This window comes from Hemitrygon akajei, chromosome 18, assembly GCF_048418815.1.
Source record: "Hemitrygon akajei chromosome 18, sHemAka1.3, whole genome shotgun sequence".
Lineage (NCBI taxonomy): Eukaryota > Metazoa > Chordata > Chondrichthyes > Myliobatiformes > Dasyatidae > Hemitrygon > Hemitrygon akajei.
Genome location: NC_133141.1, coordinates 26,489,130 through 26,506,900, shown reverse-complemented (window position 1 = coordinate 26,506,900; position 17,771 = coordinate 26,489,130). Strand labels below are relative to the sequence as shown.

At 44.2% G+C, this 17,771-nt stretch overlaps 1 protein-coding gene across 2 annotated transcripts in view; it reads left to right on the top strand.

Moving 5' to 3' along the window:
- Nucleotides 1-17,771, top strand: part of LOC140741216 (rho guanine nucleotide exchange factor 25-like) — a 469,368-nt gene that overhangs the window by 382,739 nt on the left and 68,858 nt on the right. For both annotated transcript variants that reach the window (XM_073071159.1, XM_073071160.1), the window contains 2 exons: nt 6,972-7,243; nt 13,619-13,747. In XM_073071159.1, the coding sequence (XP_072927260.1) occupies nt 6,972-7,243; nt 13,619-13,747 (401 nt within the window). The remainder of the gene's footprint in view (nt 1-6,971; nt 7,244-13,618; nt 13,748-17,771) is intronic.

Genomic DNA, 17,771 nt, shown 5'->3' with positions numbered 1-17,771 from the left:
ATGCACAAAGTTGAGATTTGACAAAGCTACAAAGGGCTGCTACAACCTCAGAGAAGGGAATTCATACTCGATTAGTGTTTGAAAACTTCAGTGGTTCCATAAAGGGAGACATTCTTCTCATATTGCTTTAGATCCAGTTGCTTGAGCTGGATATTTGATGCATTGCTGATTGAGGCTGAAGGGTGAATACTCCTGTGGCGATTGCACATGTCAGAGGTCGTCTTCAGCTCTTCGGGGAGCACTGTTAATGAAATGAGCTGGCACCCCAGCAAGCAGAAACGGTCAGTTTTGGAAACACTCATCAGATCAGGCAGCATCTGCAGACAAGATTGATTCAGGCCTGGGACCGCTTTCTCTCTTCACAGATGCTGAGTATCTCCAGGGGTTGACGTTTTATGCTGAGCCCCTGATCAGGACTGGAAAGCAAAAAGAAAGAAGGCAGAATAAGCTTATTCTAAAATCTTCCCCCTTCCTTTCTTGTCCTGATTACGGATCTTGGCTCGAAACAGAGATGAGGAGGAATTTCTTTAGCCAGAGAGTGGTAAATCTGTGGAATTCTTTGCCACAAGCAGCTGTGGAGGCAAAGTCTTTATGTGTATTTAAGGCAGAGGTTGATACATACATGATTGGTCTGGGCATGAAGAGATATGGGGAGAAGGCAGGAGATTGGGGCTGAGAGAGAAATTAGATCAGCCATGATGAAATGGTGGAGCAGAAGTGATGGGCCAATTGGCCTAATTCTGCTCCTATATCTATTGGTCTTATGGAAACATTAAATGTTTATTCCCTTCCATAGATAATGCCTGACCTGCTGAGTTCCTCCTGCATTTTGTGTGTGTTCAGGATTTCCAACATCTGTAGAATCTCTGTGTTCATGAGTATCTCCAATATTTTTTTATTTTAATTCTGATTTCCAGTTTTTTTTTTCCATTTTTTGACAAAATATAATCGAGTCTGACCCTATTTGAATTTTTTTTAAATGTTAGGCATAGTCCATTGTGTGACCTAACTAGGATATCTATGCCACTATAAGCCCTATCATTGCTAGGACAACGTAATATAGTTTATCTGTTTAGAGATACAGTGCAGAACAGGCCCTTCTGACCCTTCGAGCCACGTCGCCCAGCAACCCCCGATTAACCCTAACCTAATCAAGGGACAATTTACATTGACCAATTAATCTACCCAGTACGTCTTTGGACTGTGAGAGGAAACCTACACCCGGAGGAAACCTACACATTCCACAGGGAAGACGTACAGAGACGCCTTACAAAGGATGCTGGGATTGAACTCTGAACTCTGACACTCTGAGCTGTAATAGTGCCATGATAACCGCAGCGCTACAGCATCAAATATAAATATATATACAAGTGGTAGGAAGGCCTGGTATTCATATAACATGGTTCACCATTGCAGGATATCCCAGAGAGCTTTATAACTCTGGTCGCTGTTGCAATGCAGAATTAAATTAATGCTGTGCTTTGTTTTAATGTCTGCTTGGAGGTCAGAGACCAGTGGTGTTCCACAGGGATCTGTTCTGGCATCCCTGCTCTTTCTGATTTTTATAAATGACTTGGATGAGGAAGTGGAAGAATCAGTTAGTAAGTTTGCAGATGACACGAAGGCTGATGGTGTTGTAGACAGTGTGGAAGGTCGCCAACGGAATATAGACAGGATGCAGAGCTGGGCTGAGAAGTGGCAGATGGAATTCAATCCAGAAACGTGTGAAGTGGTTCACTTTGGAATGTCAAATTTGAAGGTAGAATACAGGGTTAATGGCTGGATTCTTAGCAGAGGGATCTTGGGGGTCCATGTCCACAGATCCCTCAAAGTTGCTGCACAAGTGTCTAAGAAGGTGGGGCGTTGCCCTCCATTGCTCGGGGGATTAAGTTCAAGAGTCATGAGATAATATTGCAGCTCTATAAAACTCTGGGAAAGTGTTGCACTAACCAATACACTTCCGTGCTATTGTCACTGTGCTGAACGGGTCAAAGGTTGTGAATGAATAGGCGACCATCTGTGAAAGAAGCAAGAAGGACACACCAAACATAAAATGACCACAGCAGCTGACAGATAACGTCAAGCTGTGGCCACCGTGATTCATGTCTCGCGAGTGACCTCACTGAAATCTGCTACTACTCTAGTGAGTGTCGAACGTAGGTCGTAGGTTGCACCGAAACTGCACTGAAAGGGGAAGGAATGTGTAATGCGTAAAGAGTGATGTTGTTAGGGTTATGACTGACGCTGGGAAAAACATCAGGACACTCTCAGGTGAATTAGGAGTCCTGTAACAGCACAGTCACTGGTGCAACACAGCTCAGGTGAATTTGCCTGTATTAGTGCTTTGAGCTTGGGAGAAAATATGCCTGTTAGTCAGTAGAGCTGTCAAGTCATCAGGTCCACAGCAGCTGTGGTACTTGGCTGAAGGGTGCTATTGCTTAAATGCCCTCCGAAGCAAATGGACCACTTCTGGTACAATATTGCAACACTCATGACATTTGGAAGACAGATACTTCACACTGCCAGGGCACCAACCTGGCAACCAAATCCATTGCCACTCTGATGGGTACACTTACTTTCATTAACAATCCATTCTAACAGACAGACACTTCCTTCAGCAACAGCACCTGCAGAATCTTTTCATCAGACACTTTCTTCCAACTGAATCATGTCATCATTTTCTAAGGTATAAATATCTTGATTTAAGCCAGGGGATCAAGTGCAATAGTAGAGATTAGCTTTATTTGTCACATGTGCATTGGAACAAACAGTGAAATGCGTCGTTTGACGTCAATCATATCAGCAAAGATCTTGCTGGGGGCATTTCGCAAGTGTTGCAATGCTTCCTGTAGCAGCATAGCATGCCCACACCTCACTAACCCTGATCTTACAGCTGGTTGTTGTGAAGTGCAGCGCTAACCGTAATGCTACCGTGCCGCTCAGTAGGTATCGGGTCCTAGCTAAGCGATTGCATTGTGCTGTGACTGTGGCAAGGTCCTTGTCAAGAAGAAATGAGCACATAATCATCCCATGGGGCCAAGTATGCCTAGTGAATCATTCAAAGGAATTCCAAAGGTTCCTTTAATATCGGAGAATGCATATAGTGTACAACCTGAAGTTTGTACTCTTCACAGACAGCCACAAAACAAGAATACCCTCAATTATCCTGCTGTTATCTTTTCCCCACTTATTTGACAAGCCAATTGCTCATAGGTCAACCCTCATGGAGCATTGTGACTAAACGGTGGGTTTCAGTGTTATTTCAGTATGCAAGGTTCACTTGTTTACACTACAGTAGCAGCACATGGCAAAGCCAAAGTGCCAAAATCAAACAAAGTCACATCACCAGTGTGCGCTCTGTCAATACTGATGCCAGTGGAGGTATCCCTTCCATTCCCCACCCCCCTGGCCTCACCAATCACATACAAAATGCTGGAGGAGCTCAGCAGGTCAGGCAGTATCTACAGAAAGGAATAAACAGTTGACATTTTGAGCCAAGACCCTTCATCAGGACTGGAAGGAAAGGGGGAAGATGCCAGAATAAGAGGGTGGGGGGAGGGGAAGGTGGACAAGCTAGACGGTGATAGGTGAAGCCAGGTGGGCATGAGAGGGAAGATGGAGTGAGAAGCTGGGAGGTGATAGGTAGAAAAGGTAAAGGGCTGAAGAAGGAGGTATCTGATAGGAGAGCAGAGTGGACCATGGGAGAAAGGGAAGGAGGAGGGACACCAGGGGGAGGTGAAGGCAGGTTAGGAAAAGAGAAGAGGTAAGAGGGAAGTCAGAGTGGAGAATGAAAGAAGATGGAAGGGGAGAGGGATAAATTTACCAGAAGTTGGAGAAATCAATGTTCATGTCATCAGGTTGGAGGCGATGGAATATGAGGTGTTATTCCTCCAACCTGAGTGTGGCCTCATCATGGCAGTAGAGGAGGCCATGGACTGACATGTCGGAATGGGAATGGGGATTGGAATTAAAATGGCTGGCCACTGGGAAACCCCACTTGCTGTGGATGCTTTAGAACTTCTTGTGTTTATAGTGTCACCTGTCACCTGGCAGCTATCAGCCTCCCCCACCTTCTTATTCTGGCTCCTGCCCCCTTCCTTTCCAGTCCTGATGAAGGGTCTCACCCTGAAATGTCAACAGTTTATTCACCTCCATCGATGCTGCCTGATCTGCTGAGTTCCTCCACCATTCTGTGTCTGTTTCCATCTGGTGCTCAGTTGAAACCTGCACAGGACAGTGGTCAGATTGGCTCCAGTGGGTTTGGTCACTACCAGTCTCACATCTATGAAAGTCACTCGAAGCCAAAGAGAGAAGGGTTCGATTGATCTTAGAGTAGGTTAAAGGGCCAGCACAACATTATGGGCCAAAGGTCAAGTGTGAGGAACTGGGAAGATCAGGAGGAGAGAGAATGGAATTGTGTATGGCATTTAAGTGATATAGCTGAATCCATTCCATCCTTACTTTATTTACTTTAATATTTATAACTGAATTTGCATAGTAAGCTGTTAAGATAAACAAATTCTAGTTGGTTGCAGGACATGAGGTTGCAAAATACTGAGGAGCAGGGAGATAGTTCATTACTGCGACTGTTGGGAGAGTATAATTACAGCGTGACATGGTGACACAGGGCATTTCCACTGTGGCTTTGGAGATAGCAACTTAGAAAGACAAAATACACAACGAAAGCCTGAAAAATATGTGGTAATGAGTAAGGTTCTATTAAAAATAAGTGATTGGAGAGATGAGGTATAGTGACAATATCCAGTGGTATAATAAAATCCAGCACTCAACGTAGAACATAGAGCATATAACATACAGCATATAACAGAGCATATAACATACGGGTTCTTTGGCTCACTATGTTGTGCCAACCTATATTGCCCTACTCTAAGATCGATCTAACCCAACAGAGCACATAACCCTCCATTTTTCTTACATCCATGTGCCTACCTAAGAGTCTCTTAAATTTCCCCAGTCTCTGGGTAGCATATGGTAACATAAACATACTTTGATAATAATTTCACTTTGAACTTTGAACTCAGTGTATCAGCCTCTATTGCCACCCCTGCCAGTGTGTTCCAGGCACCCATAACTCTCCGTGTAAATAACCTAACTCTGATATCCCCCTGAATTTTCCTCCAAGCACTTCAAATGGATGTCCTCTGGTATGGTCCTTACCACCGCCAAATGTAAAACATTGAAATCGAGCTGAATGATGTTATCGACAAAAATCAAAGTAAATGTACGAGAGGTGATTGATAAGTTCGTGGCCTAAGGTAGAAGGAGTCAGTTTTAGAAAACCTAGCACATTTATTTTTCAACATAGTCCCCTCCTACATTTACACACTTAGTCCAGCGGTCGTGGAGCATACAGATCTTGGACCTCCAGAAAGTGTCCACAGCAGGGGTGATTGATAAGTTTGTGGCCTAAGGTAGACGGAGATGAGTTATACAGCTCTCGTTACATGCGCATGCAGTTCAACTCTTTGATTATGTAGAAAGTTTGAAGTTAATAACTCATCGGGGTGATTGATAAGTTCATGGCCTAAGGTAGAAGGAGCTGAGTTATTCCAGTGAATGTCAGGATAAGGTTTATGGTCATGGTGGGGGAGAATATTTTCTATCTGGAATGTGTGACACCAAAGCATTCCAACTAGGGAGGAACAATATGGGAGAATCAACTCAGAATTACCTTAAACTGTGAAAGTTTTATAAAATGAAGAAATATATCGTGCAGTAGTTATCTTGAAACTATGCTTTCTCTTACATTATTTACTGTCCAGGATTCTTTTTCTCAATCTCGGTGAATAAATATTAGAAACTAATTTTGCAAGAAGTATTTCTCAGGTTCCTCTTCTTTGTCTTACGTTGAACCCTGGTCTGACTTGGTCCACCTCAATGTGAGTCACAAAATCATATTTTTATATTTCCTTATGCCATTCGGCCTATTCAGTCTGCACTGGCTCGCTGCAATTCCTCGAAGCAGGAGGAGGCCTTTCAACCCCTTCTTTCTGCTCCCCTATTTCAATGTCATCTTTCACCTCAGCATTATTTTCCCATACCAGCCCTGCATCCCTCAATTCCCTTAATAGCTAAAGAAAACTATTAATATTGGACTCTTATCTACTCGGTGACTGAGCCCCTGCAACCCTCTTGGGTAGTTTTGCCACCCTCTGTGGAGGGAAAAGGGCAGTTGATGTTTCAGGTGTTACCTTTGATCTGCACTGAAAGACTGACTATCTCCCCTGTCTATGCCTCTTAAATTTTTATATGTTTTAATCAGGTTACCTCCCAGCCTCCGATTCACACATTGCAATAACATACCCACCAGTCCTTTCTGCCATTTGTGCTTATCCAGTTCCTCCTTCAACCAATGGCCAAGTCATTGGGTATATTTAAAGTGGAGGTCGATAGGTTCTAGGCTAGTATGGGCATCAAAGTTTAGGGGAGAAGGCAGGAAAATAGGGTTGAAAGGGATAATAAATCAGTGCTGTTGGAATGGCAGAGAAGACTCGATGAACTGAATGGCTTAATTCTGCTCCTATGTCTTATGATCAACCCTTCTCTGCTTTTGTCCCCTACATCAGGGTTTCGGCCCAGATGAAGGCTCTTGACTTGAAACATCGACTGAACATTTCCACCCACGGATGCTGCCTGACCCGCTGAGTTCCTCCAGCATTTTGTGCGTTGCTCCAGATTCCAGCATCTGCACTCTCTTCCTGTCTCTGTCAGGTTAAGGAGATTGGTTTACAGGGAGCTAAGTGGAGGGTGAGATAGATGGGATTGTTGTGTAAGCCAGTGTAGACTCAATGGGCTGAATGTCCCCTGATCTTGTAAGAAAATATAACAAATGCAACCTCTCAGCTCTGCCATCATTTCATGCCAAGGGTTTGGAAGCAGAAGGGCGAGGTGAAGTTAAATGCAGGGGATAGTCAAGCTTGCACTGAAAGGCCCTGCCCCTCTCTTTGCAGAGTCGTACTCCGTGACGGGCAGTGATGGCAGCATCTCCACCTCCGCGGCCTCCATCCAGCCACAGCCGTCCACCAGCTCGGCCCCCAGCTCGCCCAGCTCCAAGCACTCAGTGAGCACGCTGAAGAAGTGGCTGACCAGCCCGGTCCGCAAGTTGAGCAGCAGCAAGGTCAACAGGCGAGTGAAAAAGCTGGAGTGTAAGCCCAAGAAAACGGAGCGCAGGAAGAGTATCGACCTGGGCATTGTCAACAAAGGCAGCGAAGCTCAGGATGTGGTAAGAGCCCTTTCATTTTCCTGCAAGTAAAGCTGCAAGAAAGTTTAAAGTTGTGTTAACAAGTTAAAGACAAGTGCATTCTCACATACATATGGAGGTGAGGTACAGGAACATTGAAAACATTGCTTGCAGCAGCATCACAGGCACACCTTATGGACACCAATCAGATGTGTGTTTGACGGCATTCATATAACACTGTGGAGGTGTGGTTACAATATCAAATGTATTTTTTCTTTCCAACTTATGGACAAAATTAATTTATGGGCATCTGTAAAGTCAGAACCCATTCATTACCTGAATTTGGCCTATACCAGCATCATTTGTTGGACTCTTTGATGAAAGGTCATCACTTAACGTGTTCTCTCTCCACAGATGCTGCCTAGCCTGTTGTGTGTTTGCAACATTTTATGATTTTATTTCAGATATCTGGCATCTGCATTTTCTTGCCTTCTGCTTTCTCGCTTTTGCATCCCTTTCCCCTTGCTTCCCCTCCCACCAACTTTCCCCTCTCCAAAACCATCACCACCACTGCCTTCAGATCACACTGGGGAGAGAACAGCAAGGCATGTTGCTAAATTGGTCTTCGTAAATGGGAGGATTCGTGACCTGGGGCCTGCGTATCAGCATCGTGAATAAAAGACCTGGTTCCATGTTTGTGCAGGACTTCCCCCGGGTTAAGAAAAACTTGAAGGGAAACTGAGATCAACTGAGCAGTAATGATGATCTTTACAAAACCTGAACTCAATAACAGTCAAACAGATACGGTAAGATCTAATAATGTCACTTGTTTAGGGAAGGAGTTTGTGCTGTGTTACAAATGAGGCTGTTTGAATCATCAGTAAATCACGGACTTGCTTCACATTCTTCCTTCTTATGCAACAGCTCAATTCACCCTCAGAAGAAAAGATTCAACAACAGTTACTGGAAGACAATCCCACCCTCTGTGCAAATCACATTTTTATCTGGGAGGCCCTTGAATTATTACTTTAGGATTAACCTTGTCCTTTGCTGTTCCTGTGTGATCACCAAACAGAGGCTATCTATCACTGCAGGCTTTGTGCAGTTCTTTTATCCGTATTCACCACATACTGTTTCGTGATGACCTACCCTGCTGTATAAGGAGAGATTAGATTTGCTTTCACTTGAGTTTAGAAGAATAAGGGAGGAGAATCTAATTCCCCTTTCCTTATACAATGGGATATTATGTTGACATTGTATAAGACATTGGTGAGGCCTAATTTGGAGTATTGTGTGCAGTTTTGGTCACCTACCTACAGGAACGATGTAAATAAGGTTGAAAGAGTAAAGAGAAAATTTACAAGGATATTGCTGGGATTTGAGGACCTGAGTTATAGGGAAAGGTTGAATAGCTTCGGACTTTATTTCCTAGAATGTAGAATATTATTTATTTATGTATTTGCTGAGATACGACATGGAATAGGCCATTCCGGCCCTACGAGATGTGCAGCCCAGCGATCCCCTGATTTAACCCTTGCCGAATCACAGAATGATTTTTACAATGACCAATTAACCTACTAACCGGTACGTCTATGGACTGTGGGAGGAAACTGGAGCACCCAGAGAAAAACTCACTCATTCCACAGGGAGGAATGTACAGACTCCTTATAGATGATGAACTAGCCAAGAATATAAAGCTTCTTTAGGTATGTGAATAGCAAAAAAATAGTTAAGACCAAAATTGGGCCATTGAAGACAGAAACGGGTGAATTTATTATGGGGAACAAGGAAATGGCAGACGAGTTGAACAGGTACTTTGGATCTGTCTTCACTAGGGAAGACACAAACAATCTCCCAGATGTAATAGTGGCCAAAGGAACTACGGTAAAGGATGAACTGAAGGAAATTTATATTAGGCAAGAAACGGTGTTGGATAGACTGTTGAGTCTGAAGGCTGATAAGTCCCCGGGACCTGATGGTCTGCATCCCAGGGTACTTAAAGAGGTGGCTCTAGAAATCGTGGACGCATTGGTAATCATTTTCCAATGTTCTATAGATTCAGGAACAGTTTCTGCTGATTGGAGGGTGGCTAATGTTGTCCCACTTTTCAAGAAAGGAGGGAGAGAGAAATCAGGGAATTATAGACCGGTTAGCCTGACGTCAGTGGTGGGAAAGATGCTGGAGTCAATTATAAAAGAGGAAATTACGACACATTTGGATAGCAGTAGAAGGATCAGTCCGAGTCAGCATGGATTTATGAAGGGAAAATCATGCTTGACTAATCTTCTGGAGTTTTTTGAGGATGTAACTATGAAAATGGACAAGGGAGATCCAGTGGATGTAGTGTACCTGGACTTCCAGAAAGCTTTTGATAAAGTCCCATATAGGAGATTAGTGGGCAAAATTAGGGCACATGGTATTGGGGGCAGAGTACTGACATGGATTGAAAATTGGCTGGCTGACAGGAAACAAAGAGTAGCGATTAACGGGTCCCTTTCGGAATGGCAGGCTGTGACCAGTGGGGTACCGCAAGGTTCGGTGCTGGGACCGCAGCTGTTTACAATATACATTAATGATTTAGATGAAGGGATTAAAAGTAACATTAGCAAATTTGCTGATGACACAGTAGCTGAGGAGGCCAAGTCACTGAATACATTTAAGAAGGCAAAGACTTAATTCTATTTATGTAAAGCATATCCATGCTTTAGAGTCGTAGAGTCACAGAGTTCAGAAACAGACCCTTTGGTCCATCTGTCCATCATACTAACCCCATTGACCAGCACAAGAGGGTTAAGGGTTACTGTAAGTAGACAAGAGAATGAGGTTAATTTAAATATCAGTCAAGATTGAATAGTTGAGCAAACTTGATGAGCCAAATGGCATAAGTCTGCTCCTACAGTATATCTTATGGTCTTATGCTCACTTAGTCCACAGCATTTTCTGCTTTGGTGATTCAAGCACTCATTCAGTTAAACGTTGTGATAGTCCCTTCAGGCAGCATGTTCCCAGATTACATCGAGCCATTTTTTTTCAGATCCCCCAGATTTCCTCAGATTTCCTACCCCTTCTCCTAAACCTCTGCCTTTTAATCTTGGAATCCTGTACAATGACATCAACGGGAAAGAGAGGGAATGTAGTATTAAGGTCGAGTCATTGAGTTATAAAAGAGGATGTTCAGCTCAGCTTATTCATGGTCTACTTAAGCAAGTTTCACTTCCTTGCATTTGGCCCATTTCCTTCTAAGCTTTTCTTATCTTTCAAAATCTGTCAAAATCTCTTTTAAACATTGTACTTGTACCCACCGCTATCATTTTCTCTGGCAGCTCATTCCTTATACCCACTGTATGAAAAGTTGCTTCAGGTCCCTTTTAAATCTCCCCCCTCTCACTTTAAACCCATGCCCTCTAGTTTTAGATTCCCCTACCCTGGGGAAAAGACTGTAATCACTCACCTTATCTATACTCATGATTTTATACTCCTCATGATTAAAGTCACCTCCAGCCTCTTGTGCTCCAGGGGAAAAAGTGCCAGCCAATCCAGTCTCTCCCTATAAGTCAAGCCTTCCAGATCCAGTAAAACCCTTGAGAATCTTTCCTGCTTCATTACATCCTTCCTGTCACTGGGAAACTAGAACTGTACACAATGCTGCAAGTGCAGTCTCATCATTTACAAGGTTGTAAATCTAGTCAGCTCCATCTTGGGCACTAACCTACAAAGTACCCAGGACATCTTCAGGGAGCGGTGTCTCAGAAAGGCAACGTCCATTATTAAGGACCTCCAGCACCCAGGGCATGCCCTTTTCTCACTGTTACCATCAGGTAGGAGGTACAGAAGCCTGAAGGCACACACTCAGCGACTCAGAAACAGCTTCTTCCCCTCTGCTATCCGATTCCTAAATGGACATTGAAGCTTTGGACACTATCTTACTTTTTTTAATATGCAGTATTTCTGTTTCTGCACATTTTAAAAAATCTGTTCAATATACATAATTGATTTACTTGTTTATTTATTATGTTTTATTTTATTTTTCTCTCTCTCTGCTAGATTATGTATTGCATTGAACCGCTGCTGCTAAGTTAACAAATTTCACGTCACACGCTTGTGATAATAAACCTGATTCTGATTCATTGCCTTGTACAGCTGTAACATGACATCCCAACTCCAGTGCTCAGTATCCTGACTGATGAAGGCCAGCATGCAGACACCTTCTTCACCACTCTGTCTGCCTTTGTTCCCACTTTCAGGAACCATTTACTTTGCCCCCTCATTCTCACCGTTCTGCAACACTCCTCAGACCCTACCATTCACGGTGTAAATCCCGAACGTGAGATTCTGCAAATTTTGGAAATCTTAAGTGACACACACAAAATGCTGGAGGAACTCAGCAAGTCAGGCGGTATCGATGGAGGGGAGTAAACAGTTGCTGTTTCGGGATGAGACTTCATGAAAGGCTTCATTACTGTTTATTCCCCTCAGATGCTGCCTGACCTGCTGAGTTCCTCCAGCACTTCGTACGTGCCACTATGCAAGTCCTGCCATGATTTAACTTCCCGACATGAAACATCTCACACTAGTCCATGTTAAGTTCCATCTGTAACTTCTTGGGCCATTTCCCAAGTTGATCAGTATCCCCTTGTAACCTCAGATGACCTTCTTCATTGCCCTTGAGACCACAATGAATTGTATACATGATCACATTGAAAAGCAGGGCAAGCTTGAAAGGCTAACCACTGCTGTTATTTAGACATGGGAGCAGAATTAGGCCATTCAGCCCATCGAGTCTGCTGCATCATTGAATCAGAGCTGATTTATTATCCCTCTCAACCCCATTTTCTTGACTTCTCACCATAACCTTTGACACCCTGACTAATCAAGAACCTATCAACCTCTGCTTAAAATATACCCAATGACGTGGCCTCTACAGATATCTGTGGCAATAAATTCCACAGATTCATCACCTCTGGCTACAAGAATCCTCCTTGTTTCTGTTCTAAAGGAATATCCTTCTACTTAGAGGCTGTGCCCTCTGGTCCTGGACTGCCCCACTATAGGAATCATCCTCTCCACATCCACTCTATCTAGGCCTTCAAATATTCAATAGGTTTCTTATCTTTTATCTTTCTGTGCTTCTTTCCTCTCCTGACTTATATTTCTGAAGTCTGCACTGACTGGCCTGATTAATGTGTCCCTAAATGCAGTAATTTCACCCTTTCAAACAGTACTAGTTACCGACAACTGAGCTCTAACAAACTAAGCTATAATTTGCTGCCTTTTCCAATTGAGCCAGTTAACATTAGCTTCAGATCTGAGTCATGAGGTTGTGGGTTCAACACAGACAACCTGTGGGCCAGTGGTTTACAAATTGTATTTCAGGCAACTTACATTTTAACCATATGGTCCACCCGCGCTTCGAACTCTATGAGCCGGCAGTGTGTTTTTCAAGGAACAGGGACAGCAATCCATTTAATGATTATGTGGGCTCCTGGACGGTGCGATGGGAAGAGTCTGCTTCTCCTCTGGTCACATGGAAAGGGGGGGTGTGGGGTAGGGATGAAAGAGGGCAGCAGGGAGTCACAAAGAGTGCGCTCCCTGAAAAGTGCGTTCAGGGGAGGAGTAGGGGAGATGTGACTGCTGGCAGGGTCACGTTGTAGATGGTGGGAATCGTGAGGTTAATACCCTGGTTAGACCACACTTGGCATATTGTGTTCAGTTCTGGTTGCCTCAAGATGTGGAAGCTTTAGAGAGGGTGCAGAGGAGATTTACCAGGAAGCTGCCTGGATTAGGGAGCCTGTCTTATGAGGATAGGTTGAGCGAGCTAGGACTTTTCACCTTGGAATGAAGGAGGATGAGAGGTGATTTGATAAAGGTGTACAAGATGATAAGAGGCATAGATCAAATGGATTGCCAGAATCAGAGATGTCCTCAGAATCAGAATCAGATTATCACTGATTTATATGACGCAGAATTTGTTATTTTGTGGCAGCACCACAGCGCAAAGCCATAAAAATCTATAAATTATAGAAGTTAATAAACAGAGCAAAAATAAAGGGTAATTAGGTTGTGTTCATTGGTTTATGGACTGTTAGGGAAGAAGCTATTCCTGAAGCATTGAGGCTCCTGTACCTCCTTCCTGATGATAGTAACAAGAAGTGGCCATCCATTCCGGTGCCAACATAAGATGCCTGCAATGCTCGGCAGAATGCAGAATAAAATGAAACAGAACATAACAAGCAACAAAACAACAGCAAAACAAGCCCCTTTCCTCCCTCCTACCCACCCACGCACATGAACAGTCTTCCAGATCCAGGGCTGGCCTCTGGGCTTCCGGCCTATAGTCTCCAGGCTTTGACATCCGGTTCATGTGGCAGCCCCACTGATTCACTAATAAAGCAATCAAATTCTTGTTGATCTTCACAGAAGGAATGGAAGGATGGGCCAGGTAGCCGCAGATCATCCAGAGATGAACGGGTAACAGAAGTAATTCCAGAGGCACCTCCAGTCCTTTGCGATGAGCCGAAGAAAGAGGTAGAAGAACAGGATACTGCAGTAAGTTGTGGGTGTAATTTCTTCCTGCTTTGGTTTGCTCTACAAAATATCCACACAAACAGAGACATTTCTCATAAAGCATTTGGTTGAGATTATAGTTGTGGAGAAAATCCATCCCGTAAGATCAATCAAACATTCGTAGAAACGCAGAGGGTAAAGTCACACTTAAATAAAATAGCAAGAAGGGAAATACAGTGTTGTTGCTGGTAGAGCTCCCAGTCCTGTGACCCCGGTTCCATCCCCTCCTCTGGTGCTGTCTGTGTGGGGTTTGCATATTCTCCCTGTGACCGTGCGGGCTTCCCGTGGGTATTCCAGTTTCCTCCCACGTCCCAAAATCTCTGGGCGGAGTCAGTGTGAATGTTGGCTGAATAAAATAAGTTTGAATAGGATAAGTGTAATTGGATGGTTGATGGTCAGCACAGGCTCAATGGGCTGAACAGCCTGTTTAAGAAATTGTGACTCTGTCACAGAACTCTGTTGGTGATTCAGATTACTAAGATAGACAAGATAAAGCCAACCAGATTAACAGCAGATATAACATTAATCAGTAATGAAGAACAGCTCAAACCTTTTTAACTGGAAGCTTGTTGGTTGATATACAGTTTTCATGAGGGCATGAAGAAAATGGATCTGAACTTTATATCAATTTGGAAGGACATGAGGCATTGGAATATGTACTCAGTGGCCACTATATTACCTGCTCAGTAACATAAGAATGTAAGAAATAGGAGCAGGAGTCGGCCATCCGACCCATCCAGCCTGTCCCGCCATTCAATAAGATCATGGCTGATCTGTCCGTGAACTCAGCTCCATCTACCTGCCTTTTCCCCATAACCCTTAATTCCCCTACTATGTAAACACCTATCTAACTGTATCTTAAATATGTTTAGTGAAGGAGCCCCAACTGCTTCCCTGGGCAGAGAATCAGCCAATCATGTGGCAGCAACTCAATGCATAAGAGCACGCAGACATGGTCAAGAGGTTCAGTTGTTGTTCAGACCAAACATCAGAATGGGGAAGAAATGTGATATAAGTGTCTTTGACCGCGGAATAATTGTTGGTGCCAGACAGGGTGGTTTGAGTATCTCAGAAGCTGCTGATTTTCTGGGATTTTCACACACAAGTCTCCAGAGTTGACAGAGAATGGTGTGAAAAACAAAACAAACACCCAGTGAGCGGCAGTTCTGTGGGTGAGAACGCCTTGTTACTGAGGGAGGTCAGAGGAGAATGGCCAGACTGGTTCAAGCTGACAGGAAGGTGACAGTAACTCAGTGTTACAACACTGGTGTGCAGAAGAGCATCTCTGAACGCACAACACATCAAACCTTGAAGTGGATGGGCTACAGCAGCAGAAGACCACGAACATACACTCAGTGGCCACTTTATTAGGCCTAGAAAGTCCTTAGTAAAGTAGCCACTGAGTATCAATGATGCAGGTTTCTGAGGCACAGAGAGACACATTTGAAGTTTTTCTAAGAAAAGCAAGATAAATGATCTAGTTTTACAAGGTAGGGAAGGACATACTGTCGACATTATTCAGCTTTTATGAAGATGTTGAGAGATACTATCCATGAAAACATAGGATTCTGGTCCACTTATTCCACAATTATTGGCCTGTTTATATGCAATTCTTTTGACGGCACTCGCTTAAGAGAAATCAAGGCAACACAAAAGTCAATAAGGCACTGCGAAAGAGATTGACCTAACTGAGGAGCTCCGTCAGAGGTTAGATGTGTCAACCAGGAGAGTGAAACAGACAAAGAAACTGAATACTGATTGACAGAGAGTGAAACCAAAAGAAGAGACTAACAAAATCTTACCGAGTGATACACCCACTGAGAGAGTTAATGTCCAGTTTAATGCTAGTGCCCAATACCAAGTACACAAGAGTTTGTAGTCATAATAATTTTATGTCTCAATATTGGGTATTAATTCCCAATTCTGTTACGTATTCCCACAAGTTTGCAAAAGAGTGTTTTATAGTGTTTTTACATCGTCAGCGTAGCATTGTTTAAAGGGTTAGCGTGTCAGTTTGCAGGAAATAGTAGTGCAATCACTGGAGTTGAATGTGATGCTCTCCTCAGGGGTTGTCTACTGGTGGCCGTAGAGGCAGATCTGGGATCCACATATTCTGGTGCAGACTGGGCAAGAGTAGGTGGTGACTCTGGTCAATGGCTGGGTCTTCTGGTTGTTCATTCTCTCCTTTCACAGCTGCCGCTTGCTCTCCGCGGCACAGCGGAGGTCGTGCAGCTCCCTCCTGAGCACATTTCCTCCAGGTCCATCGAGTTCAACGCCTTCCCAGTTTTCAGATGTAATGTTGAATTTCTTCAGGCTGATTCCGATGTCATCTTTGAAGCATTTCCTTTGCCCACCAGAGGCTCACTGACCTTCCTTCAGCTGGAGTAAAGGATCTGTTTGGGGGGGAGACGAGAGTTAGGAACGTACTGTAGATACGGTGTTTATGTACCAAGTCTCTCTCCCAGGCTTGGGGAATCAAGAAGCAGAGGGTGCAGGGGAAACTGATACCAGGAACCTGAGGGATAACTTTTTTACACAAATAATGGTCTGTATGTGGGATGAGCTGCCAGAGGAAGTAATTGAAGCAGGTGCAATAACAACTTGTAAAAGACAGTTGGGAAGGTTTAGAAGGTTATGGGGCAAAATGCTGGCAAACGGGACTGTTTATTTTTATTATGGGTGGGGAGGGGGGGGGTCACAGATGGGAGACCCAAGTATTGTATTTATTTTATTTAGAGAATCAGCATAGTAACAGACCCTTCCAACCCAACGAGCCCACGCAACCCAATTACACTCATGTGACCAATTAACCTACTAACCCGCACACCCTTTGGACGGTGGGAGGAAACCAGAGCACCTGGAGGAAACCCATGTGGTCACGGACAGAACATACAACCCCTTGCCTGGGTTGCTGGCACTGTAAAGTGTTACTCTAACTGCTATGCTACTGTGTGTGTGTGTGTGTGGGGGGGGGGGGTGGGTTAGGGTGCTTGTGGGGTGTGAGTGTGGGGGAGTACTTCTCTGGTGGCTGAGGGTCAGAAGTATGCTGCTGTGGTGTGGAGAGGGCAGTCTCCTGCCCTGGGATGCTAGGGTTTGGCTCATGAAGGGGATGTATGAGGGCTCTATATGCCTGGGGGAAAACCAGTGTCTGGTTATACTGGAAGGCTTGAACCTAAGGGAGAAGTTTCTACTGGTGGTAGGTGGTCGTCCTGTCAAGGTACTTCATTATAGTTCAGAGTTACATCTGTTTATGTGATCTTATTGGTAATCGGCATTGGTTTATTATTGTCACATGTACCGAGATCCAGTGAAGAACTTTGGCATCCATGCAGACCATTGAGGTAGGAGGAAGGAAAGCAACAAGATGATCTAAACAGAGGAGATTCTGCAAATGCTGGAAATCCAGAGCAACGCATCCAAAACGCTGGAGGATCTCAGCAGGTCAGGAGAGGAACAAACAGTCCACGTTTCAGGCTGAGACCCTTCATCAGGACCCTTGTCCTGAAATGTGTATTCCTCTCCAGAATAATCCAGAGAGGCTCCTAGCACAGGGAAGGTGGCGTTTGATATTTGTGGCCTTTTTTCTAAACCTCTTCTGTTTAGTTTTTTGGAGTGGGTCTCTATCTTTAGGTTTAGACTGTTTGGCAACTGGGTCTGTAATGGCCCAGTCCATTTCCTCTCTGCTGTCTTCCTGTGGAGGGGTGACCAGCTCATGTTAAGTGCAGGATATCCAAAGACTGGATTCTCATTACAGGATTAGAGTGAGGGTCCCAACCCACAAGCCAAGCACTCAGACACCAACTGACACGGATCCTCTTTAAGGTCAAAACTTCCATGGCCACTTATCATCCTAACTGATTGACCCCCCCCCCCCCACACCACAAGCTTTGCCCACCTACTGATCAACAGCCCCCAACAGTCACCAACGACTGATCCCATTCCACCATTGCCAACATTTACAAGCACAGACCCATATGAAGCAATAGCACCTTTGTTCAGTTTCACA